The 26,049-nt window shown below is 38.5% G+C and overlaps 1 protein-coding gene across 1 annotated transcript; it reads right to left on the reverse strand.

Moving 5' to 3' along the window:
• Window positions 1-23,375: 23,375 nt before the first annotated feature.
• Window positions 23,376-24,347, reverse strand: LOC110873190 (peroxiredoxin-2E, chloroplastic). The gene has a single exon (XM_022122119.2). The coding sequence runs from the start codon at window positions 24,222-24,224 to the stop codon at window positions 23,604-23,606; it is 621 nt and encodes a 206-aa protein (XP_021977811.1). The 5' UTR covers window positions 24,225-24,347; the 3' UTR covers window positions 23,376-23,603.
• Window positions 24,348-26,049: the final 1,702 nt, after the last annotated feature.

Raw genomic sequence — 26,049 nt, forward strand, 5'->3', positions numbered from 1 at the left:
TCCCTGATTCTAACTTTAACACAGTCTGGCTAGCCACGAAACGGTTTTTTGTGATTCTGCCTTCAACACAGCCTATAAAGTATAATCTCCTTATTGTTGTAAAATATAATAGTTGACGAAAAAATAAATGACTACTAGTTTTAAAGGGTAAATTACTTTTTGAGTCTCTGTGTTTTAGTAGTTTTAACTAGTTGAGTCCAAAATCAAAAAGCTTAACGACCTGAGTCCCTATAAGCATTTTCTTTAACCATTTGAGTCATTTTGAGTTCAAATTTTAACCTTTTGAGTCCAATTTTTTGGACTCAAATCATTATAAAATGAACAAAATTGGACTCAAAACGTTATAAAATAAATGATTAAGGACTCAGAGCGTTAAACTTTTTGATTTTGGACTCAAATTGTTAAAACAACTAAAACACAGGACTCAAAAAGTAATTTACTCAGTTTTAAATATTTCAAATTGTCGTGTCAATCTAGTAATGTGTGGTTTTATTTGTCTCATTATATGAAAATAGCTATAATGAACCCAAAATAAAACATTTGTCCTTTGTTTATGTGTTAATATGAACTAAAATATACTTTTAAATGGTTACTTATTTGTCGGAGTGTTTGTATATGATCTGGGTCCATACTCATACATAACATACCTACTAAAAATAGTGACATAAAAAATATCTCTTATGTTTATGTTTATATGAACCCATATAATTGCTACTATCTTAATTTATTGTGTGCAGAGGTCTTGACTGGTATCAGGAACTCAGGCTTTGCTAAAGTCAACATGGGTCAAAATGACAGTAGAACGCTCTTGGATGATTATAATTTTTGTGCTGAGTTTTTGAAGATCGTTATCATTATGTCTTGATTTTGTTATCTAATATGGTGTCATACATGGAATTTGAAGGGATAATTTGGCTAGAATAAAAATTATGGTTGTAAAGGGTAGTTGACAGGGGCACAGCTATTAAGGGGCGAAGGGGGCGCCCGACCCTCCGAACTTTTCGCTCAGTAGTGGTTTTCGTATAGAAATTTTTAGGTATATACGTTTTTGACCCCCTGGTTCTATAGAATGTTTGGGTATATACGTTTTCGACCCTCCCGTCGGAAATCTTAAGTTTCGCCACTGGTAGTTGATCCACTAACTTGAAGTTGTTAGAAGTAGTTAAAACAGTCGGGATGGCTAGTTAGTAGGTGAGATTATTGGAAGAATTTACATGAAGAGTAAACTTCCGTTTTGCTCCCTATGGTTTGGTCATTTTAACGGTTTGCTCCAATAGTTTAAAAATAGCCATTTTCCTCCCTGATTTTTCTAACTTATCTTCATTTTGCTCTCAGCCTCTAACTCCATCAGGGAGGAAACTGGCGACAAACTCAAAAGATCAGGGAGGAAAATGGCTATTTTTAAACTATTGGAGCAAAACCGTTAAAATGACCAAACCACAGGGAGCAAAACGGAAGTTTACTCTTACATGAATATTGGCAGCTTTGGAGTTCTTGTCTTTGGATGGGTGTTAGACTAAAGGGTATGGGGGTCGGCTGAGGCCCGGCTAGGACCGGCGCCGGTCCCCCACACCGCCCCCCTGGGCTCGGCTTGGCAAGATCGTCTCCCCACAGTCGGATGTGCCGTGCCTACTTTCCTCTCTCCTAACACACACACATCTCTCTATATATATATATATATATATATATATATATATATATATATAAAGGGGTTCATCCCCCACCCCCCTAGGTCCATCCCCTCCAAGCCGAGCCTACGTGGCGCTGATGTGGCGGCCCATCCCCTTGAGGATGAGGCTCCCCATACCCTCTAGCCTTAAGAGTAACCAGCCTATTAGTACTGTTACAAACTCAACTATACTAACTAACATCAGATATTCTTTAGTAAGTTACATATCCACTAGTTAATAAAGGGTCTTTGGTCTGGCGGTGCGGCCGGTGCAAAGATGTTGGATAAGGTTTTGTCTTTTCAAGTGGTGGGGTTTCATTCCTCGTGGTGAACAAAAAAAAGGTGTAGTTTAATAGTAGAATTAGAGAGTGTAAGTTGTTCTACAACAAGGTTAAGCATTGGTTTGATGGTAAAAAGATCCAGTTGCTTTGGTTTGAGTATATATTTATAAGGTGTCTTTTATGTTGCTTAAACTTGTGTATATATTGTCATGTTTTTTCAAGATGTAAACGAGTCGAGCCGCTCGTAAGCTACCTGACAGAATCGATACGAGCTTAAACTTTAATGTTACAAAAGGAAAATATATGAATGGATCATGTATCAACTTCTGGTTGGGCGAAAAAAAGTAAATCAGTATAAGGTTTGAATGATAAAATCTACATAAAGTTGAGGGTGTAATAATGTAACTTTAAGAGGGGGCACAATGTAAGTTTTTAAAAAAAAAAGGCATCCTTATGTGTTTGTACCATGTGCTTAAACCATGTGTAACATGTGATTTGACACAGTGGACAACAATCACTGTTCACACATCTTATATTAGCCTGTACATTTCTTCTACGTATATTCAGTATTTTGTCGACCCAAATAAATAAATATTATTAAATTAGGACCCGTCAATATACGTGACGTTTATAAACATCTCATAATTACATAAATGGTAGATACTGTAAAGAAAAAGTACCAAATTCCATCAATCCAACCTATCCATTGCCATGGTGAGAAATTCCAGCAAAGGCGATCGTGGCGTCAATTTGCGTCAAGAAACAACATTTAACCTATTCTCGTTGATATCATTCCTGTTTTATGATAGTTCATTCTTTTCACCGTGGAATCACAGATCGGGTGTTCCTTTGAAGTACTGTAGTCGTTGTGCTAAGTATTATATCATGCAGTTTGAAGCCGATTCTTCACATATGATGTGAGTATTATTAAAATATGAACATTTTATTTCTAACCTGGAATTAGCTCAATTTATTTTTAAATTGTTTACGAAATTGGTTAGATCTTTTTATAGTTCAATCAAAATAATGCACGATGTACATTTTAGGAATTTAGTGATTCAAATGGATATACGAATGATTTTATTGTTGGTTTCCACATCGAGAACGTTAATTCGGTGAAATCATTATGTTCTTGGCAAAATCGTAGATGGTTTCTAATTTTTGGGTTTATATTTTGCAAAATCCCCAAAAATATGATTTTTTTAATTAAAAAAATAAGTCGCATCTCAAGTCAAAATTGAAAGTTGACCTCTTTTTGATTTTTAAGGATGAAGCATTGACGATCTTATATGAGTGGGAATATGAGTAAGAAAGAGTGATCGATGTCGAAAGGTCGGTCAAAAACAAGTTTAAAATTTGGTCCTAAGTACCTTTACTAGCAAGGGTAAGTAGGGTCGTCTCCACAGGGAATATGTGGTTAGTGTTGATTGTAGAAACCTAGATTAACTAAAACTAAGAAAAACTATTGCTTTGATTGCGTTTCGAGATTTTTGATCGAGAGTAATTAAGAAAGTTATCAATTTTAAAGAAAAGCAACCCCCTCCGGATTTCCGGTTCAATGATTCACCCAAACCTGTTTAATTAGATAGATACCAAAAGGTCTTGTTAACGGTTTAGTTTGATTGATAATCAAAGACAAGTTTTTAATAATAACCTATGCAATTTAATTACCAAATCATAAGTGCCAAGAACCCACCCAATAACCAAACTACTCACGATGCAAGAAAACCGAATGTGAATGGTAAAAGATGAATAATTGCAACACTCACCATTCTTTTAAACAAAACTAAACCACAAGTATTCTTCAAGTTATGAAAAACAATCCAAAGAACTAAATAAACAAGATTTGAGTTTCACATACATGAACCATCCACCCGGGGGTGGTCACAAAAGAATCTAGCCACTCATAGTCATGATTTGATCTTCTTGGTTGTCTTGGATGTTTGATTGCATGAAAGATTGATGAAAATTGAGGTTGGGAACTCAAAAATTCGTCCTTGGGAAGTGGAAAACGGCTAGGGTTAGTGAATATCTCGTTTTGGGGTTGAAGATATCTTAAAATAAAGTGAAATCCTGAATTTTCGCGTGACTATCTGCTGTCAGCGCAAGGTTGCGCCCCCCCCCCCCTGGCACAAGGTTGCGCCCCTGACTGATTAGCATCTGTATTGCACCCAAACTGACACCAGGTTGCGCCAAACTGGTTTCTTCTTGCGCCAAGTATTGGTTTCTCACCATTTTTTGCATTTTTCAACTCCCAACTTGTGTGTAAGCTTCTAACCTTCATAAATCTTCCCGAAAACCTCCCGTTTAGCTTCAATATCCATCCGTTAAGCTTTGGGTACCTACAAATAGAAACACACTCAAAGTAACCATGTTTTATGATGATAAACACTTAAAACCTTATATTTACACATGTTAAAACACGGTTATTTACCCTTCTATCACATCCCCACACTTCACCTTTGCTTGCCCTCAAGCAAACCATTACGGAATTACTCACCATCGTAACAATACCTCTAAACCCCTATACCGATGCAACCGTTTAAGTCTCAAGTCATACACGTCCCATAGACTAACACAATCGAGATTGACAGTCCGACAAGCAATTGGTGCAATTTCTAAAACTTAAGACTTGTCTATTCAAAACTAACATGCTTAGGATTACAACACATGCTACACGCCTCTCACAATAAACTCTCCTCTCGGTTTAATATCTGAACTAGCGTGTAATGTGCTAGCATTTATATCACTCAAAACCAAACATGAAATCATGTAATCATAGGCTTGTATAACAATCATACCTCCATTGTATCATATAACACGGCACATATCAAAAGGACTTTCGGTTTTGGGCTTAGGCTAAAGGTAGGAAGATATTTGGCTTATATTTATAGATTTTTATGTGGCGAACAATAAACGACCAAACCGTGACAACTTTATTTACACATAACAAATTTTTGGGTTGGTTTCTACCCAAAAACATACACAATATTCACAAAACTTTCTTTTTCCTTTTTCTATATTTTTTTCTTTTCTCTGTTTTTTTTTTTCTTTTTTTTTTCAATTATTCAAAACTCGTCGTTCACGGTCGATATCAACACATTCACATTGGGTGGACAAACGAAAGGTAAATTGGCTCAACAGGGCTACTAAGGGTAATGGTTAGGTAAACATAAAACAAACATAACGATGTAAGAGATATCCTAATGCCTTTATCATTTACGTGCACATGTCAAACCACAATCTCAGCATGCATCACATCATACAAGTTCTAACACAGAATAACATATGGCCTGCTCTCAACAAATGAAGTCATTATGTAAATCATTCTATCATTCTACAGGCTCAAAATTCTCACCAAAGAAGGGTAAAAAGGTTGCCGACACGTAGCATATGCAATCTAAAACATGTTACCCTTAAATAGACATCTCTTCTCAATTCTTTTATCCAAAAAACACTTGTCGGACCTACTCTCATGAAACTTAAAGGAATGACCATGAAAAGGAACTATGTTAGTTTACTACCGGCAAGGAACCCATTAGTGATTGAAACATTCGGTTTTCATATCCATTTAGTTCACTTAAGGCGATGAAAAATGATTTAAAATTTTCAAAATTTTTAATTTTTTCAATTTTCATTGATTTCAACCACTTTTCAACCTCTTTCAAACTTTATCCCAAGCCTTTCCCTTCCCGGGTTTCCACATCCCCACACTTGGGCGACATTGTCCCCAATGTATAGTGCTTTTAAAACAAACCCGGGAATAACAACCAAACCATCCCATAAGCGGCCAATCCCTAACACAAATAACTAAAACACATTCCCTAACACATAGAGTTTAACACCACCAAAAACACGAATAGAAATGCAATAATAAAAGTGGAACAGACTCCCCTGGTTTAAAGCATAGAAGCCTCATGCGTCATGTTCCACCACGACCGTATAGCATTTCATTCGCGGTCGTGTCCAACAAGTATTCGGGTCAATCTCTACAATTAGTGTGCAAATCATCCCCGTCCAAATGGAGATTGAGTATGGACAGTTCTGACTGAACTCTAATCCATGCATTGTCTGCAATTGCAAATAGAACGTACGAGGACTTCACCAAACATCCCCACACTTGGACCATTGCATCCGTAGAGATTAATAACCTAGTAACCTGCAACAGTACTAATGCAAAAACAAAACAAATATACACTACTCTACAACCTCGGGCTGCCTCCCGAGAGCGCTAAGTTTATAGGTCTTCAGCCGGACCGTACCTGATATACCCTTATGGTGGTCGAGTGGGATGCTTGCGTCCCATGGCCTCTACGTAGGTACCCCGCCAACGCTCTAGTAAGTCGTCCACTGTCTTCCACATTGGACCGAATAACTTCAACCTCCTTTTTGCATTATTAACTTCAGGCGGTTTCTTTTTCTTCTTCTTCCCTCGTGGCTTCCCTTTGTCTGTTTTAAACTTCTCATGCACCACACTTTCCTTTTTCCTTACCGCTTCGCATCCTGCCCCTTCAAACCTGTCAACCAACAAACACTCCTGTTTGGTTTGACTCTCCTTTGTAGGAGAGACATTTTCATCACCATTTTCAGCTTTTGAGCGTTCACCTGAAATAGGAGGATTAGTCGCATCCAAAAACATATTTAACCGTAATTCGCGATCACCAAACTTCATCTTACCGTTCCATCAACGCAGTTTATAATTGCATGAGCAGTCGCTAAGAACGGTCTACCCAGAATGACTGGAGGGTGCGTGTTCTTTGAACTTGTGGCACAATCAAGAACTAAGAAGTCAACTGGGTAGTAACACTCTTCTATTTTCACAATTACGTCCCTAACAATCTGATGTAGAGTGTGAAATATAAGTGTTTAAGGGTTTATCTTACATGTTTTGTGTGATTTGATGTGATTATATGCGTTGAATAGATTAATTGCGAGTGATTGTATATTTACAGGCAAAACAAGTAAATTCGGTGAAGTTACGGAGTTTAACGACGAAGCAATAAAGGATCGATGATGGCAGCCATTAAACATTAATTTGTAACTCTCATTTCATCCTTCATTATTCACGAAAAGATTGGCAGCACATATCCATAGAGATATTAATTCATAGTCAAACATCATCATCAATTAAGTGACACTACACCTTGACTTCTTGACAAACATCACATCATCGCAGACAAGGTAAACCAAGAAAGAAAAAAGATGATAAAACAATAGTGGAGGTCATTATTAGGCACTTTGTTTGAGAAGCACATGCAGAGACTTCTTGTCACATAAGAAAGAAAAAGAAACAGTGACATCGACATGTGGCTTACGGATGATGTTCGTGGCTTACGGATTGCATGAGGGGTTCACAAATAAAAGAAACAGAAAGTTCAACATGTGGTTTACGTTTTGAAGTGAGGTTTACGGATCAAGACAAGAAATAAGATATGGCTGCACGTGATTTTTGGTTAGTGGGCTTAGAGGGCTTTTAAAACCCTAGTAAAAGAAAAAAAACATCATCGGATGAGAATCATCATCATCGAGTGGAGGGAGGCCGCCATTACACATCTTTTGGGGAAACTCTCAATCCAACATCATCGATCAACACACATCTTCCGCACAACGCCGAATCATGTCTTCAACTTCGTATCAAGCTATTGCGGATTGTTCGAACGTCATGAGCGGCTAGTCGTCCCGTGACCGTCTCCGGGGCTAGGGTTTATGTTTGAACATTGGGTTTGCTTATGTTTACAACTTTTTGGATTGAGAATTGATTAATCTTTCGGTTAGTTATTCTTATTGTTTTTGTTTCGATTAAACAATATTTGATTATCGTAATCATTTGAGTTCATCAATTATTTGGTTTGTTCATCAACAACCGGGATTAAATTCTAGGATGTCATTGTTTTAAACCTTTAATCATTGAACTTGATTATGTTTATGAAATCTAAAATTGGTGATTAACTGGATTACTATTCATTTGCATCAATCTTTCGGTTTCGATCGTGGATCATTGCAATCAAATATATTGTCCGTTAATTATTTATCAAAACAAGTTTTCAAATCATGTCTATGTGATTTCCAATTGTTAGTAACTAAGTAAACCGATTTTCTGCATAACCTGAAAACCCGGAGATTGGTCCCTTTTCTCATAATTGTTTACAAATTTAATTTATTTTGTTTTCACAATCATTCTAAAAACTTCAAAAAGCAATTAGTTTAGACGTAGATGGTAATTAAAGCAACAAACTTTCATACTTTCCACTGATTCCCCGTGGATTCGACACCCTACTTGCCCTTTACTAGTAAAAGGTGAATAGGACACTTTTAACTTTATTTTTGACCGACCTTACGACATCGATCAAAATGGCGCCGTTGCCGGGGAATCGGTGCGCTTAGTTTAGTTAGTTGTTTTTTCTTAAAAAAAATAAAAATAAAAATAAAATAAAAATTAGAAAAAAAAAAACAAAAAATCCAAAAATATTTCCGTTTGTTTGTCGTTTATTTGTTTTGTTCCGTATTACGCTTGGTTTCTTGTTTGTCTATGCAGGAGAATTTCATATTGCATGCATACCAGGTTTTCCAAGAAATCATCACCGCTTTTGTTTGATTCAGAGATAGAAAAGACTGCTCGACAGAATCGCGTTCTTCTACGTTCAGCAGTGAAAGCTAAAGCTCAGTCGTCAACAGTTGCTCAAGATCTTGAACAAGCAGCTCACGAGATGGTTGATCAAGAGCCACAAAACCAAGCCCAAAACGAACCAATCCCGCCCATTCCAGATCCTCCAATCCCTCAAAACCAAAACCAGCCCAATAACCAAAACCAGAATCAACCACCACCACAACCATTTCCACAATTCAACCCAGGCCCACAAAACCAATCGGGAAATCTGAATCTCCGACATGGGGAAATTATTCGTCTCAACCAACCACAGTATCAACACGGGTATGACGAGGGTTTTCAACACAGAGAAGGCAGTGTGCATACTTGGGAATCTGGTTGGGAAGAAGATGATTATCAGAATCAGTATGATGGGAGGTACGCGGATTACAGATACGACGAGGGGTACAATGTGAATCAAGGACACCCAGTACAACAGCAAGTCAACCAAAGAAATCACATCCAGCGGCCGATTCCACAAAATCAAGTTCATAATGGAGTTCCGCAGTTTAATGCGGGAAATCAAAGAGCTAATAATCGGTTTAGGGGTGATCAGATTCAGTTTGTGGATGGTGTCCCACAAGTCGTTCAAGGGGCACCAATTCAAGGCGTTGAAGGTCACTGTCGACCAGTTGTAGTGCCTAACTCGTCGGCTATAGTCACACCAGTTGGAAACAATAACAGACCTTTTGAGGTGAGGCCTCAATACTTAGGCCATTTACCAGAGTTTTATGGAAAAAGGACCGAAGAACCATACTTGCACATTGCAAGTTTTGATTCGATTTGTCAGACGATTGGGGTTTCGGGGTTTACAAAAGATGATGTGAAACTGATGCTGTTTCAGTTCACCCTGAAAGACAAAGCACGCCACTGGTTCGCCACATTACCTCCAGGTAGTATATACACTTGGCAAGAGATGCAGCTGGTGTTTTTGGAGGAATACTACACCATGAATAGAAATAGTGAAGCTCGAGATGCAATCAGAGCATTCCAGCAACATTCAGGGGAACCGTTCCATGAAGCATTCACAAGGTTTAAGGAGTTGCTTAGGAAATGCCCACATCATGAAATTCAGACATGGGAATTAATTAAGGTGTTTTATGATGGGCTACTTCCTGATGATGTAAGAGATCTTATAGCCATCAGCAATGGTACGTTTCTCACAAATACAGAAGCTGCGGATTGGGCATATTTGGAGAGACAAAGTGCCACTTCAAAGAGACAGACACAATCAAGAAGGAGGGCAAGATCAAGTTCAGCAAAGTCAGTCGATTATGAAGCTGAGGAACGGGTCGAGAAGTTGAGGCACCAAAATTTATTGCTTGAGCGGCAGGTAGCTCAAATGAATCCCGGAAAGGGAGGTGAAGTTAAAACCGCCAATACATTTGCGGTATGTACTGAGTGTGGAGAGTTAGGGCATCAAGTCGGAGAGTGTGCTGTGTTGGGTGGTCAGACTGATGAAGTGAACCAATTGTACGGTGAACGAAAGCAGTATGATATGAAATCGAATACATATCATCCAGGTTTGCGAAACCACCCCAATTTTAGTTATGGTAATTCTGCTAATCAGTTGAACCCCAATTTTCAGGTACCTAACCAAGGAGGTCAACAATATCAGAATCGGCAAGGAAATTACCAACAAGAAGGTTACCAGAATTGGGGCCAATATAATCAAGGGCCTCAAGCCAACAACCAACAGCAAAATCAAAGCAATTATCAAGGCAATTATCAAGGGAGTTGGAGGAATCAAGGTAACCAGCAAAGTAATTCTTCAGGTGGTGGAGGCGACTCGAGTGATGACAAATTGGATGCTATTATGAAGTTCATGAAGGACGTCCAGAAAGAGAATGAAGTTCGGGACAAAACGTCTGAAGCAATGCAGAAGCAGTTGGGGCAGCTAGCAGAAGATCTAGCTCAGCTGAGAAGAGATCCAGGTAAGTTGCCAAGCACTACCACAGTTAACCCAGCACATCAGTCATCTAGCTTGAAAAATGGAAGAAATGTGCACATCAACGCGGTAAGTATTCTTCCAACTTCTGAATTTGGTAGTGTCACAATTACTCCACCATCACAATTAGTTGAGGAGGTGGTGGAGGATGTTGGTAATAGATCGGACTCTCAACATGACCGGGACCCACCAAGGGATGAAATGTGGGAAAGCTTTAAACAAGCTAAAATTAATCTGCCTCTACTCGATGCGATTAAAGAGAGTCCCGATCAAGTTGAGTTTCTGAAAGAGTTAAGTACCCAAAAACGACTTCACAAGTTTCCTAAAAAACTTGATTTGACTGCAAATGTGAATGCCGTTTTGTTGGGTACCCTTCCCCCGAAACTCCAAGATCCAGGAGCACCCATTATTTCCGTGCAAGTTGGTGAATTTAAAATAGAAAGGGCGCTATTGGACCTTGGAGCGTGTGTTAGTATTTTACCAGGGAGTCTGTATGACCAATATGATTTTGGTCCGCTACAAAAAGTCAACACCACCGTGGTGTTGGCTGATCAGACTCCCATATGTCCGAGGGGGATTGTAAGAGATGTAATTGTGAAGGTAGAAGATTGTTACTACCCAGTTGACTTCTTAGTGCTGGATTGTGCCACAAGTTCAAAGAACACGCACCCTCCAGTCATTTTGGGTAGACCGTTCTTAGCGACTGCTCATGCCATTATCAATTGTGTTAATGGAACGGTAAGTATGAGGTTTGGTGACCGTGAATTGCAGTTAAATGTGTTTTCAAATGCTACTGATCCTCTTATTACAGGTGAACACTCAAAAGCTGAAAGTGGTGAAGAAAGTGTTTCTCCTGCAAAGGAGATTCATACCAAACATGAGTGTTTTATGGTTGACAGGTTTGAAATGGCAGGGAGCAAAGCGGTAAGGAAAAAGGAAAGTGTGGCTCATGAGGAGTTCAAGACAGAAAAAGGGAAGCCACGAGGGAGGAAGAAGGAAAAGAAACCGCCGGAATGCGATAATGCAAAACAGAGGTTAAAGTTATTCGGTCCAATGTGGAATACAGTGGATGACTTACTAGAGCATTGGCGGGGTACCTACTTAGAGGCCATGGGACGCAAACATCCCACTCGACCACCATGAGGGTATATCAGGTACAGTCTGGCTGAAGACCTATAAACTTAGCGCTCTCGGGAGGCAGCCCGAGGATGTAGAGTAGTGTGTATTTGTTTTGTTTTTTGCGTGATTATTTTTGCAGGTTATCAGGTTATTAATCTCTACGGATGCAATGGTCCAAGTGTGGGGATGTTTGGTGAAGTCCCGATACGTTCTAGTTGCAGTCGTGGACTATGCACGGATTAGAGTTCAGTCAAAACTGTCCATACTCAATCTCCATTTGGATGGGGATGATCTGAACAATAATTGTAGAGATTGACCCGAGTACTTGTGGACACGGCCGCGAATGGAATGCTATACGGTCGTGGTGGAACATGACGCATGAGGATTCTACGCTTTAAACCAGGGGAGTCTGTTCCACTTTTATTATTGCATTTTTATTCGTGTTCTTGGTGGTGTTAAACTATTTGTGTTTAGGGAATGTGTTTCTGCTAATTGTGTTAGGATTGGCCGCTCATGAGGTTTGTTAGTTGGTATTCCCGGGTTTGTGTTAAAAGCACTATACATTGGGGACAATGTCGCCCAAGTGTGGGGATATGGAAACCCGGGAAGGGAAAGATTTGGGACAAAGTTTGAAAGATGTTGAAAAATGATTGAAAATGATGAAAAACTGAAAAAAAACTGAAACTTTTGAAAAATTTAAAGAATTTCATCGCCTTAAGTGAGCTAAATGGATACGAAAACCGAACGTTTCAATCACTAATGGGTCCCTTGCCGGTAGTAAACTAATATAGTCCCTTGTCATGGTCGTTCCTGTAAGTTTCATGAGAGTAGGTCCGACAGGTGTTTTTAGTTAAAAAAAAAGTGAAAAGAGATGTCTATTTAGGGGTAACATGCTTTAGATTGCATATGCTACGTGTCGGCAGCCTTTTTACCCTTTCTTGGTGAGAATTTTGAGCCTGTAGAATGATAGAATGATTTATATTATGACTTCATTTGTTGAGAGCAGGCCACGTGTTATCCTGTGTTAGAACTTGTATGATTTGATACATGCTGAGACTGTGGTTTGATACCTGCACGTAAATGATAAAGGCATTAGGATATCCCGTACACAGTTGTGTTTGTTTTGTGTTTACCGAACCATCACACTTAGTAGCCCTGTTGAGCTTATTTACCTTCCGTTTGTCCACCTAATGTGAATTGTTGATACCGACCGTGAACGACAGGTTAATAAAAAAGAAAAAAAAAAGAAAACAAAGAAGGAAAAAAATAGAAAAGAAAGAAAAAGAAAGTTTTGTGAATATCGTTTATGTTCTTGGGTAGAAACCAACCCAAAAGTTCGTTATATGTTGCAAATAAAGTTGTCACGGTTTGGTCGTTTGTTTGTTCGCCATATAAAAATATAAATATAAACCAAAAAAAAAATATTCCTACCCTTAGCCTAAGCCAAAAACCAAAAGTCCTTTTGATGCGTGTCGTGTTATATGATACAGTGGAGGTGTGATTGTTATACAAGCCTATGATTACAGATTTGCATGTTTGGTTTTGAGTGTTATACATACTAGCACATTACACGCTAGTTCAGTTGTTAAACCGAGAGGAGAGTTAATTGTGAGGGGGGTGTAGCATGTGTTATAATCCTAGGCATGTTAGTTCTTAGTAAACAAGTCTTGAGTTTTAAAATTGCATCAACTGCTTGTCGGACTGTCAATCTTGATTGTGTTAGTCTATGAAACGGGTATGACTTGGGACTTAAACTGTTGCATCGGTATAGGGGTTTAAAGGTATTGTTACTGTGGTGAGTAGTTACGGATTGGTTTGATTGAGGACAATCAAAGGTAAGTGTGGGGATGTGATGTAGAGTGTGAAATATAAGTGTTTAAGGGTTTATCTTACATGTTTTGTGTGATTTGATGTGATTATATGCGTTGAATAGATTAATTGCGAGTGATTGTATATTTACAGGCAAAACAAGTAAATTCGGTGAAGTTACGGAGTTTAACGACGAAGCAATAAAGGATCGATGATGGCAGCCATTAAACATTAATTTGTAACTCTCATTTCATCCTTCATTATTCACGAAAAGATTGGCAGCACATATCCATAGAGATATTAATTCATAGTCAAACATCATCATCAGTTAAGTGACACTACACCTTGACTTCTTGACAAACATCACATCATCGCAGACAAGGTAAACCAAGAAAGAAAAAAGATGATAAAACAATAGTGGAGGTCATTATTAGGCACTTTGTTTGAGAAGCACATGCAGAGACTTCTTGTCACATAAGAAAGAAAAAGAAACAGTGACATCGACATGTGGCTTACGGATGATGTTCGTGGCTTACGGATTGCATGAGGGGTTCACAAATAAAAGAAACAGAAAGTTCAACATGTGGTTTACGTTTTGAAGTGAGGTTTACGGATCAAGACAAGAAATAAGATATGGCTGCACGTGATTTTTGGTTAGTGGGCTTAGAGGGCTTTTAAAACCCTAGTAAAAGAAAAAAAAACATCATCGGATGAGAATCATCATCATCGAGTGGAGGGAGGCCGCCATTACACATCTTTTGGGGAAACTCTCAATCCAACATCATCGATCAACACACATCTTCCGCACAACGCCGAATCATGTCTTCAACTTCGTATCAAGCTATTGCGGATTGTTCGAACGTCATGAGCGGCTAGTCGTCCCGTGACCGTCTCCGGGGCTAGGGTTTATGTTTGAACATTGGGTTTGCTTATGTTTACAACTTTTTGGATTGAGAATTGATTAATCTTTCGGTTAGTTATTCTTATTGTTTTTGTTTCGATTAAACAATATTTGATTATCGTAATCATTTGAGTTCATCAATTATTTGGTTTATTCATCAACAACCGGGATTAAATTCTAGGATGTCATTGTTTTAAACCTTTAATCATTGAACTTGATTATGTTTATGAAATCTAAAATTGGTGATTAACTGGATTACTATTCATTTGCATCAATCTTTCGGTTTCGATCGTGGATCATTGCAATCAAATATATTGTCCGTTAATTATTTATCAAAACAAGTTTTCAAATCATGTCTATGTGATTTCCAATTGTTAGTAACTAAGTAAACCGATTTTCTGCATAACCTGAAAACCCGGAGATTGGTCCCTTTTCTCATAATTGTTTACAAATTTAATTTATTTTGTTTTCACAATCATTCTAAAAACTTCAAAAAGCAATTAGTTTAGACGTAGATGGTAATTAAAGCAACAAACTTTCATACTTTCCACTGATTCCCCGTGGATTCGACACCCTACTTGCCCTTTACTAGTAAAAGGTGAATAGGACACTTTTAACTTTATTTTTGACCGACCTTACGACATCGATCACAATCCCCCTCGGACACATGGGAGTCTGATCAGCCAACACCACGGTGGTGTTGACTTTTTGTAGCGGACCAAAATCATATTGGTCATACAGACTCCCTGGTAGAATACTAACACACGCTCCAAGATCCAACAATGCCCTTTTTATTTTAAATTCACCCACTTGTATGGAAATAATGGGTGCTCCTGGATCTTGGAGTTTGGGGGGAAGGGTACCTAATAAAGCGGCATTCACGTTTGTAGTCAAATCAAGTTTTTTAGGAAACTTGTGAAGTCGTTTTTGGGTACTTAACTCTTTCAAACACTCAACATGATCGGGACTCTCTTTAATCGCATCAAGTAAGGGTAGATTAATTTTAGCTTGTTTAAAGCTTTCCCACCTTTCATCCCTTGGTGGGTCCCGATCATGTTGAGAACCTGATTCAGTATTAACATACTCCACCACCTCCTCAACTACTTGTGATGGTGGAGCTACCTCAACGCTACCAGTGTCAAAAGTTGGACGAACACTTACCGCATTGATGTGCACATTTCTTCCATTCTTTAAGCTAGATGACTGATGTGCTGGATTAACTGTGGTAGTGCTTGGCAACTTACCTGGATCTCTTCTCAGTTGAGCTAGATCTTCTGCTAGCTGCCCCAACTGTTTCTGCATTGTTTCCGAAGTTTTGTCTCTAACCTCATTATCCTTCTGAATATCCTTCATAAATGACATGATTGCATCTAGCTTCGAACCACTCGAGTCGCCTCCACCACCTGAAGAATTACCTTGCTGGTTGCCTTGATTCCTCCAACTCCCTTGATAATTGCTTTGATTTTGTTGTTGGTTGTTGGCTTGAGGCCCTTGATTGTATTGGCCTTGATTCTGGTAACCTCCTTGTTGGTAATTTCCTTGCTGATTCTGATAATGCTGACCTCCTTGGTTAGGTACCTGAAAATTGGGGTTCAACTGATTAGCAGAATTACCATAACTAAAATTGGGGTGGTTTCGCAAACCTGGATGATATGTATTCGATTTCATATCATATTTCTTTCGTTCACCATCGATTTGATTCACTTCATCGGTCTGACCACCCAACACAGCACATTCTCCGACTTGATGCCCTAACTCTCCACATTCAGTGCACACTGAAAACGTATTGGTGGTTTTAACTTCACCCCTTTTTCCAAGGTTCATTTGAGCTAACTGACGCTCAAGCAACAAGTTTTGATGCCTCAACTTCTCGACCCGTTCCTCAGCTTCATAATCAACCGACTTCGCTGAACTCGATCTTGCCCTCTTGCTAGATTGTGCCTGTCTCTTAGAAGTAGCACTCTGTCTCTCCAAATATGCCCAATCTGCATCTTCTGTATTGGTGAGAAACGTACCATTACTGATAGCGATGAGATCTCTTACATCATCAGGAAGTAGCCCATCATAAAACGCCTTAATTAATTCCCATGTCTGAATTTCATGATGTGGGCATTTCCTAAGCAACTCCTTAAATCTTGTGAATGCCTCATGGAACGCTTCCCCTGAATGTTGCTGGAATGCTCTGATTGCATCCCGAGCTTCACTGGTTCTATTCATAGTGTAGTATTCCTCCAAAAACACCTGCTGTATCTCTTGCCAAGTGTATATACTACCTGGAGGTAATGTCGCGAACCATTGTCGAGCTTTGTCCTTCAAGGTGAACTGAAACAACATCAGCTTCACCTCATCCTTTGTAAACCCCGAACCTCCTATAGTTTGACAAATTGAATCAAAACTTGCTATATGTAAGTATGGCTCTTCGGTCCTCTTTCCATAAAACTCTGGCAAATGGCCTAAGTATTGAGGCCTCACCTCGAAAGGTCGATTATTGTTCCCAACCGGTGTAACTATAGCTGATGAGTTGGGTACTACAATGGGTCGACAATGACCTTCAACGCCTTGAATTGGTGCCCCTTGAACGACTTGTGGGACACCATCCACAAACTGAATCTGATCACCCCTAAACCGATTATTAGCTCTTCCCGCATTAAACTGTGGGACTACATTATGAACTTGATTTTGTGGAATCGGTCGCTGGATGTGATTTCTTTGGTTGACATGCTGTTGTACTGGGTGTCCTTGATTAACATTATACCCTTCGTCGTATCTGTAATCTGCGTATCTCCCGTCATACTGATTCTGATAATCATCATCTTCCCAACCGGATTCCCAAGTATGCACGCTGCCTTCTCTGTGTTGGAAACCCTCATCATGCCTGTGTTGATGTTGTGGTTGGTTAAGACGAATAATTTCCCCATGTCGGAGATTTAGATTTCCAGGTTGGTTTTGTGGGCCTGGGTTGAATTGTGGAAATGGTTGTGGTGGTGGTTGATTCTGGTTTTGGTTTTGATTTTGATTTTGGTTTTGGTTTTGAGGGATTGGTGGATTTGGAATGGGAGAGATTGGATCGTTTTGGGCATGGTTTTGTGGCTCTTGATCAGCCATTTCGTGAGTTGCTTGTTCAAGATCTTGAGCAACTGTTGATGACTGAGCTTTAGTTTTCACTGCTGAACGGAGAAGAACGAGATTCTGATCGATGTCGAAAGGTCGGTCAAAAACAAGTTTAAAATTTGGTCCTAAGTACCTTTACTAGTAAGGGTAAGTAGGGTCGTCTCCACAGGGAATATGTGGGTAGTGTTGATTGTAGAAACCTAGATTAACTAAAACTAAGAAAAACTATTGCTTTGATTGCGTTTCGAGATTTTTGATCGAGGGTAATTAAGAAAGTTATCAATTTTAAAGAAAAGCAACCCCCTCCGGATTTCCGGTTCAATGATTCACCCAAACCTGTTTAATTAGATAGATACCAAAAGGTCTTGTTAACGGTTTAGTTTGATTGATAATCAAAGACAAGTTTTTAATAATAACCTATGCAATTTAATTACCAAATCATAAGTGCCAAGAACCCACCCAATAACCAAACTACTCACGATGCAAGAAAACCGAATGCGAATGGTAAAAGATGAATAATTGCAACACTCACAATTCTTTTAAACAAAACTAAACCACAAGTATTCTTCAAGTTATGAAAAACAATTCAAAGAACTAAATAAACAAGGTTTGAGTTTCACATACATGAACCATCCACCCGGAGGTGGTCACAAAAGAATCTAGCCACTCATAGTCATGATTTGATCTTCTTGGTTGTCTTGGATGTTTGATTGCATGAAAGATTGATGAAAATTGAGGTTGGGAACTCAAAAATTCGTCCTTGGGAAGTGGAAAACGGCTAGGGTTAGTGAATATCTCGTTTTGGGGTTGAAGATATCTTAAAATAAAGTGAAATCCTGAATTTTCGCATGACTATCTGCTGTCAGCGCAAGGTTGCGCCCCCCCTGGCACAAGGTTGCGCCCCTGACTGATTAGCATCTGTATTGCGCCCAAACTGACACCAGGTTGCGCCAAACTGGTTTCTTCTTGCGCCAAGTATTGGTTTCTCACCATTTTTTGCATTTTTCAACTCCCAACTTGTGTGTAAGCTTCTAACCTTCATAAATCTTCCCGAAAACCTCCCGTTTAGCTTCAATATCCATCCGTTAAGCTTTGGGTACCTACAAATAGAAACACACTCAAAGTAACCATGTTTTATGATGATAAACACTTAAAACCTTATATTTACACATGTTAAAACACGGTTATTTACCCTTCTACCTAATGATAAACAATAGAAGTGCTGAAGTGCATGCCTCTTTTAAACCCACATATGTATAATTGCTCATTGTAATCCTCTGTCACATGATGTGCTTTAATGGACACAAATCTTAACAAGATAAATAGTTAAATATGATACACCTTCTTTAATTTAAAACCATGACAAATATCTTTTTAAGGCTCAATTGCCCGGGATTAAAACTAATGGACCTGAAATTGGATGAGGTAAGCATCAATGATCTTTTTTTAACAGCAAATATGTATTACTGACGGACCATTGAAGTATCATCGTGTCATCAGTGGAACCACTCAATCAATGATTTTTTACCAATTTTCATTCTGGTTTTGTCTACTTTGCTTAAAATTGTCGCTTCATTTGAGTCGTGTTGATCACGTTGTAACTAAACGAACAATATAATCAGTTCCCTGTTTAACTAGTTTTTTTAACGACAAATTATCTACATCGACTCGTCGCACCTCCCCATTGGAGGTTCAGTCCCACCAAGGCCAGACGGCCGTTTATTAGTTATTACAATAGGGCTCATGCTGGCATAGAGAGTGACACGACGTTCAACTGGGTAAAACCCCTCAAAGACTACCAAGCCAGTTAAGTGCCTCCACCCAAAGTGCAATGGGTGAGACTCGAACCCGAGCTTTAGAGGTAAAACCAGAGTGCCTCAACCATAGTTAACATTACTTTTAGGCACGTAGGTTGCCCCTAAACCTCAACCATGTTACCATGGCTTTGGGGTAAAAGTAAAACCATGGTGCCTCAGGCCCTCAACCATGTCATCCTGTTTAACTAGTTGAACGACGAATACCATAGAAGCCTACTTTGATTTGTAGAGGTTTTTTTTTCACTCTTTTGATTAAAGTTAGTAAAACTGAAGTAAAAAAAATATATATATGTATCATTTCCTGTTTATGATGGTTTTATCTTTACATTGTAATTTTTAATTTACTCATTTTTTTGTGACTCAGATAACGGCTATGAGAGGTGAAAGAGTTGGCCATCAAGAGAAGATGCATTTTATAACAAATAATATGGTTAAATACTTAAATATATGTATTGGATGATCAGAGACGTCTCCGAGAATTCACGTACTATGTTCGAGCTTGAAAAAATATGCCCTTCCGTATAGTGGCGAAGCTTGAGATTTCCGACCGGGGGGTTGAAAACGTATATACCTAATAAAATTATAAAATCAAGGGTCGAAAGCGTATATACCTAAAAAATTATATACGAAAACTACATATCGGACACTACTGAGCAAAAAGTTCAGGGGGCCGGGCGCCCCCCGGCCCTACAAAGTTGCGCCCCTGCTTCCGTAATGTTTTATTGTTATTTAAAAAATAATAATCAAATTAGTATTTGGCTCAATAAACCTAACGCCAAGTGAGCTAAATTCTAAACCATAAAAAATATTTGTAAATGAGCCTATATTGGAATTGTATGTGTTTACTATTTTAAAAAAATAACATATACATATTGATTTTTTTTTTAAATCAGGTGTCCCTCTGCCTTGTGCGGAGTTCCTTCCTACACACCATAAAGCCGGCAGTGTGAATGATTGAAAAGAAATCTTGTAGTCAGCAATGCATTAAATAAAAAAGACATTCATATGTCTTATAAAAATTATTCAGTGTTCATTTATAATTAACTAACAGTATTAGTTCGTTTAATTAGGTAAATAATCACAATATAAACCCATACAAAAAACATTGTAAAAAATCTCCAACAATGAGACACATAAGCAAGGAGAAAAGATAGCCCCTTTGTACACGTATTCATAGTTGTTAAAAGCGGCTATAGCGATTGCTATAGCGCGCTAAGTAGCGTATAGGTCATATGTCATTACATAGTAAATAGCGGCAAATAACGACATTTTTATTTTATATTTTTTCCCATTTCCACTGCACTATACCTCAGGTTTGGTATTGTAACATGTATTTTCCTCATCTCCACTAATCAATAACATGTATTTTTTTTTTGTTTCTCACTAAACATGAAACAGCGGGCGCTAATTCATCGCTATCGCTACGTAGTATATATAGGGGCACAACATAGTGGGGGCAGGAGGGGGCAGCCGACCCCCCGAACTTTTCGCTCAATAATGGAGAGTATGTAATTTTCGTATAGAAAATTTTGAGTATATACGTTTTCGACCCCCGGTTTTATAGAAATTTTTTGGTATATACGTTTTCGACCCCCCGGTTTTATAGAAATTTTTTGGTATATACGTTTTCGACCCCCGGTCGGAAATCTCAAGCTTCGCCACTGAGTATATAGGTAACTTGTCGCTACTGACAACTACGCAAGTGTTCATACCACAAAAAAAGTACTTATTAACAAGAAAAGAAGACAACTTGCCATTAAAGGAGTTAAAAGTGAAGGAGAATGAAACATGTATTTCATGATCACTTTAAATATAAGTTTAAAAGGATTCTACTGGGTCAAGAGGGTAAAATAAACTTAAAAAATAGCAGTTGAAAAACACAAAGCACAAGTGGAAGAACTCTCACCATTATCAGTTGTACTAGCTTTAGAAGAAAAAAAGTTCTTCCAAGGCTTTCAAATTAAGCAGTCCTATTAAGGTTGACTTCTGCAGTGGTCAACTTATGTTTATTGATCAGCTATCCTTTTTGTGGTTCAAAGAGTTCATGTAAGAATTACATAATACTACAGTTCTGGGTAAAAAGAGAAAACTTGTATAGGCGGCTTTTCGCCTCGTTTACTAATATGAATGAGTCGTTTTGGCTAACGTTTTGTGTCTAACAGGTCAAGAGGGTAAAATAAACTTAAAAAAAATAGCTTAGAAGGAAGGAAAGTGTGTGTTGGAAGTCACCCAATTCACTTGATTTCTTCATGTCATTTTGTCTTAACTGATTTCTATATTTTTTTTTATGAAAAAACATTTGACATGATTGTGATGGTTTAATAATGGACATACTGTCTGCAAATGTTGATTGTTTTTTATTGTATATCAGATTATGGTTCTGAGGCCAAATGACTAGGGCTGCAAATGAACCGAACGAACACCTTGTTCGTGTTCGTTTTTTAAGAAACATATGTGTTCACGAACTGTTGATGAACACTTACCGGACGCGATTTTATGTTTGTGTTCGTTTGTTAAATAAATGAACTTGTTCGTGTTCTTTTGTTAATTTCAGATAACGAATGAAGACGAACGTTGATGAACACAAATGACGATGAACTAATGTTGATGAACACAAACAAGCCTTCATGAACATAATATATAATACACCGACACTTATTAAATATATCATTTGTCTGAATTTTGAAGCATTTAAATAATATATATATATTCAAAAAACACTAATGAAGTATCAAACACAAACAAACACGTTACCGAACGTTCACAAACATAATTGAACGAACACAGACTCTGTTCATGTTCGTGTGTTTAATAAATGAACGAACACAAACGAACTTCCCGCCGAACGGTTCACAAACTATTTGCCGAACGTTTGGTTTATTTGCAACCCTACAAATGACTATATTATGTAACATCTTTTGGAAGGAGTTCTCATGTGTTGACAGGTAAATGCTGTCTTCCAATGTTGATTATATTTCCTGATTCAATTTCTCTGTGTTGGGGCTTCTTAAGTTTTCTTTTATATGTTTCTGTTGAACATATGAGAGTGTTTCTATAGCCTAATTATCGTTATCTAATATGATTGATGAAAATCATAACAGTTTATCATTTTACGGCTCCTATACATACATATCGGTCTTATACTGGTAAGGCTATGGGGGTATGGGGCTTGGGTTGGGGGAAAACGCCCAAGTCACCACCCCGGGGGCTTGGGTTGGAGCGTGGGTTTGGGCGTGGCCCTTGGGGCTTGGGTTTGAAGTCGGGCGTGGGGCGGGCTAGCAAGGTGACATGACGGGCTCTCAATAGCCAAACCAAACTCATGCCCCCAACCCAAGCCCCACCATACCCCATGGGTGTGGGTTTGGGTTTGTTTTCCACGTGTCAACTCATGCCCCCAAACCCACGCCCACCATACCCATGGTCTAAGGGAATATTTGAGTGTGTTTGGTTATGTAAGTACACAACTCGTATACATATATACCGGTCATATATAAGGAGCATACGTATGTTTATGGATCGTATATAAAGCTCGTATCCATGTATACTAGTCGTATATATATAAGGCTCATAGATATGTTTATGGGTTGTATACAAGGCTCGTATACATGTATATTGTCCGTATACTTGTGCAGCCAAACAACTCAGACATTCTCTTACTCCTATACGACCCGTATAAACTGTGGACTGGAGACTTAATAGATTGATATCATCATCATCATACTCACTAAATCCCACCAATAGCAAAGCAAAGGTAAGGTGTGAGGAGGGTAAGATGTAGACAACCTTGCCTCTACCCCGTAGGAATAGAGAGGCGGCTTCCAGTGAGACCCCAGCTCGATAGTAGTTTTGCATCAAGCCTTGGACATAAGGCACATAACACTCAGCAATCGGGACAAAGACCGATTAGTAAAATAACGTTAAAATTAGTGCACTTTCACTCCCTCCCCCCCCCCCACACACACACACACACCACATATATACATATATATATATACACACACATTATATGCGTATAGCTAATAGATTGATATCAAAATGTAAATTTAGAAGGAAAAAAAACATAAAAAAAGTTTGTAGATCAACCAACCGTAAATCTTAACATATAAGCTAGAATAGTAGAATGTTTTAAACTCTCAGTCAGCATACTTCATACATTCATGTTCATTAACGAACAATCACATGAATCTTTGTTTTATTTCTCAATCCAAACATCCTAAACCAAGCATCCAACATCACAACTCACATTATTAACCTAAAAAAAACAAGCACGTAAGCAACAACCACTTACAAAACAAACCTCAATCAAACAGCTTTAAGCATATCCTCAGCACCACTAGAAGTAAAAGCCCCACCTTCTTCAAGATTCAACACCTTAACAACCCCATCTTCAACAAGCATAGCATACCTCCTGGACCTCACCCCTAACCCAACCGGTTTATCACTCAAATCCAGTTCACACCCAATGGCTCGAGTAAACTCCCCATTCCCATCAGACAGTAGCAACACTTCATCCCCAATTCCCAAATCAGCCTTCCAAGCCTTCATCACAAACGCATCGTTAACCGAAACACACGCGATTGTATCCACACCCTTTGATTTTAACTCGCCGGATTTTTCCACGAATCCCGGAAGGTGTTTTTGGGAGCAGGTGGGTGTGAAGGCGCCCGGGACGGCGAATAAGATGGTTTTTTTGGATTTGGTGAGGTCGGAGATGGTGGTGGTTTGGAGTTCGTCGGAGGAGTCGAAGTAGGATAAGGTGGCGTCAGGGAGTTTGTCGCCGACGGAGATGGTGGCGGAGATTTTGGTGGAGAATTTGAGGGGTTTGAAGGAGAGGGAGCGGTGGTGGTGGGTGAAGGAGCGGTGGGGTTTGGTGGCGGAAGAGAGGAGTCTGGTGAAGGAGAGTGAAGCGGTTGCGGTGGCCATGGCGGTGGTAGTTGTGGTGGCGGCGGTGGAGGAAGAAGTTAAAGTGGGTTGATTTGGACGGAGGATACGATGATGATGAAAGTGAACACTAAATAGGACTTTCTAGACTTTTTTGGGTTTTTTTATATATTAACTAAAATAAAGTACAATAAAGTTTAACTCAAGGCATAAAAAGCTCAAGTATTTTGATGTATGATTAAATTTCTTTTATTGGTTTTTTTTATATATTAACTAAAAAAGCATAAAGCTCAAGTATTTTGATGTATGATTAAATTTCTTTCATGTTTTTTTTTTAATTTGGGAAAATTACAAGAATGTCATACTCCAAAACCACTTTCAGATTTGATCACCTCATGTATTTTTAGAGTGACATATCATGGATGAAATGTGTATTTGTAAATCCCTTCATTTATGTGTTTGGAAGGGCATGAGATGCGTCTGGAAGTGCATAGGATGTGTCTGGAAGGGCATAAAATGCGTTTGGAAGTGCATGGGACGCGTCTGTGCCCACCTGCAACATTTGAAACGGCATGTGTCCAGTTTTATTGGGTGCTTGGGAGGTCTGTATATGGACCCTTCAGGTGCTTAAGAGGTCGCTCCAAGGATGTATGAGGTGACCTTTTTTGAATGTCATGGTGGTCAATGACTATTTTCGTAATTTTCCCTTTATAGTTTTTTTGTTAGCAGCCTTACATTATAAATTCAGTTTATAGTTTTTGTTAGCAACAGAGCTATGTTCATAACATATATATGTATATATATATATGTGTGTGTGTGTGTGTGTGTGTAAGGTGACGAAACTCGAAAGTCGAAACTAGCCCTGGGAACCAATACCAAAAATTGGCCAATATCCAACTTAAGAATTGGATCGTGAGAGGTAGGGTTGATTCAACTTTTTGTGGGTTTATCGGGTTGGTCTCCTAACTGGTTTGGGGTAGGACCGGTTATCGAATACGGTTCCAAAACTTGATCCGATCATTCTGCCTCACGAATTTAACAATTGTCATATTTTTAGGTACTGATATTGTACGATGGAAAACCAAAATTGAAGTTCTTGTTAGTTTCCTTCACAATGAAACAGAATATTGGTGATTCGTTTTAAGGGAAAAAGGAAAAGTACTACGATTTCTATTATCTTAAAAAGATAATGATTAGAATGTACGGGAGTTCAATATTTGGTTACAAATCGATTAAACTGGAAACAAAACTAAGTCGAAACCCTTTAAAACCGAACTAAGTGAATTTATTTATTATTCGACTTTAAGAAATTCAATTCGGGTTAGATCAATGAAATCAAACGTGCATACACACGTTAATTTTTCATTTTTAAGAAGTCCAATTCGATTTTCAATTTTCAGTTACCTTGAAAATTTTGAAGATGGGTATTTTTCTCATTTATTTTCGATAATAATCTTTTAATATGGGTATTTATATGGTTAACGCATATTTATTTGATATCTTTTTTACATACATGATGTACTATCGATCAATGAAGAGTTACACCCAAGTAGGCTGGCCAAACATGTCTTATCAGGTTTAACATGTCAGAGACGACGCGATTAAAATATGTATCAAACAAGATACGACTCGTTTAACTATTTTATACCTCATATCTATAACTAGAGGTGTACAAATCGGTTTTTTTCAAATCCGCTTCCGGTTATTAACCGAACCGGTTTTTTTCATCAAAAACAAAAACATAAACGGTTTCGGTTACTAACTGTTTTAATTTTACTCAAAACAATAACCGGCCCAACCGGTTACGACCGGTTTTTAACCAGTGTATTCCAAAAAAAAAAGCTGTTTTTTTACCGGTTCTTTATAA

Source organism: Helianthus annuus, chromosome 8, assembly GCF_002127325.2.
Source record: "Helianthus annuus cultivar XRQ/B chromosome 8, HanXRQr2.0-SUNRISE, whole genome shotgun sequence".
In the NCBI taxonomy this organism is placed as follows: Eukaryota; Viridiplantae; Streptophyta; class Magnoliopsida; order Asterales; family Asteraceae; genus Helianthus; species Helianthus annuus.

What these genes read in the sequence shown, in the direction of transcription:
- LOC110873190 (XM_022122119.2), bottom strand. Translation starts at nt 24,224, where the DNA reads ATGGCCACCGCAACCGCTTCACTCTCCTTCACCAGACTCCTCTCTTCC.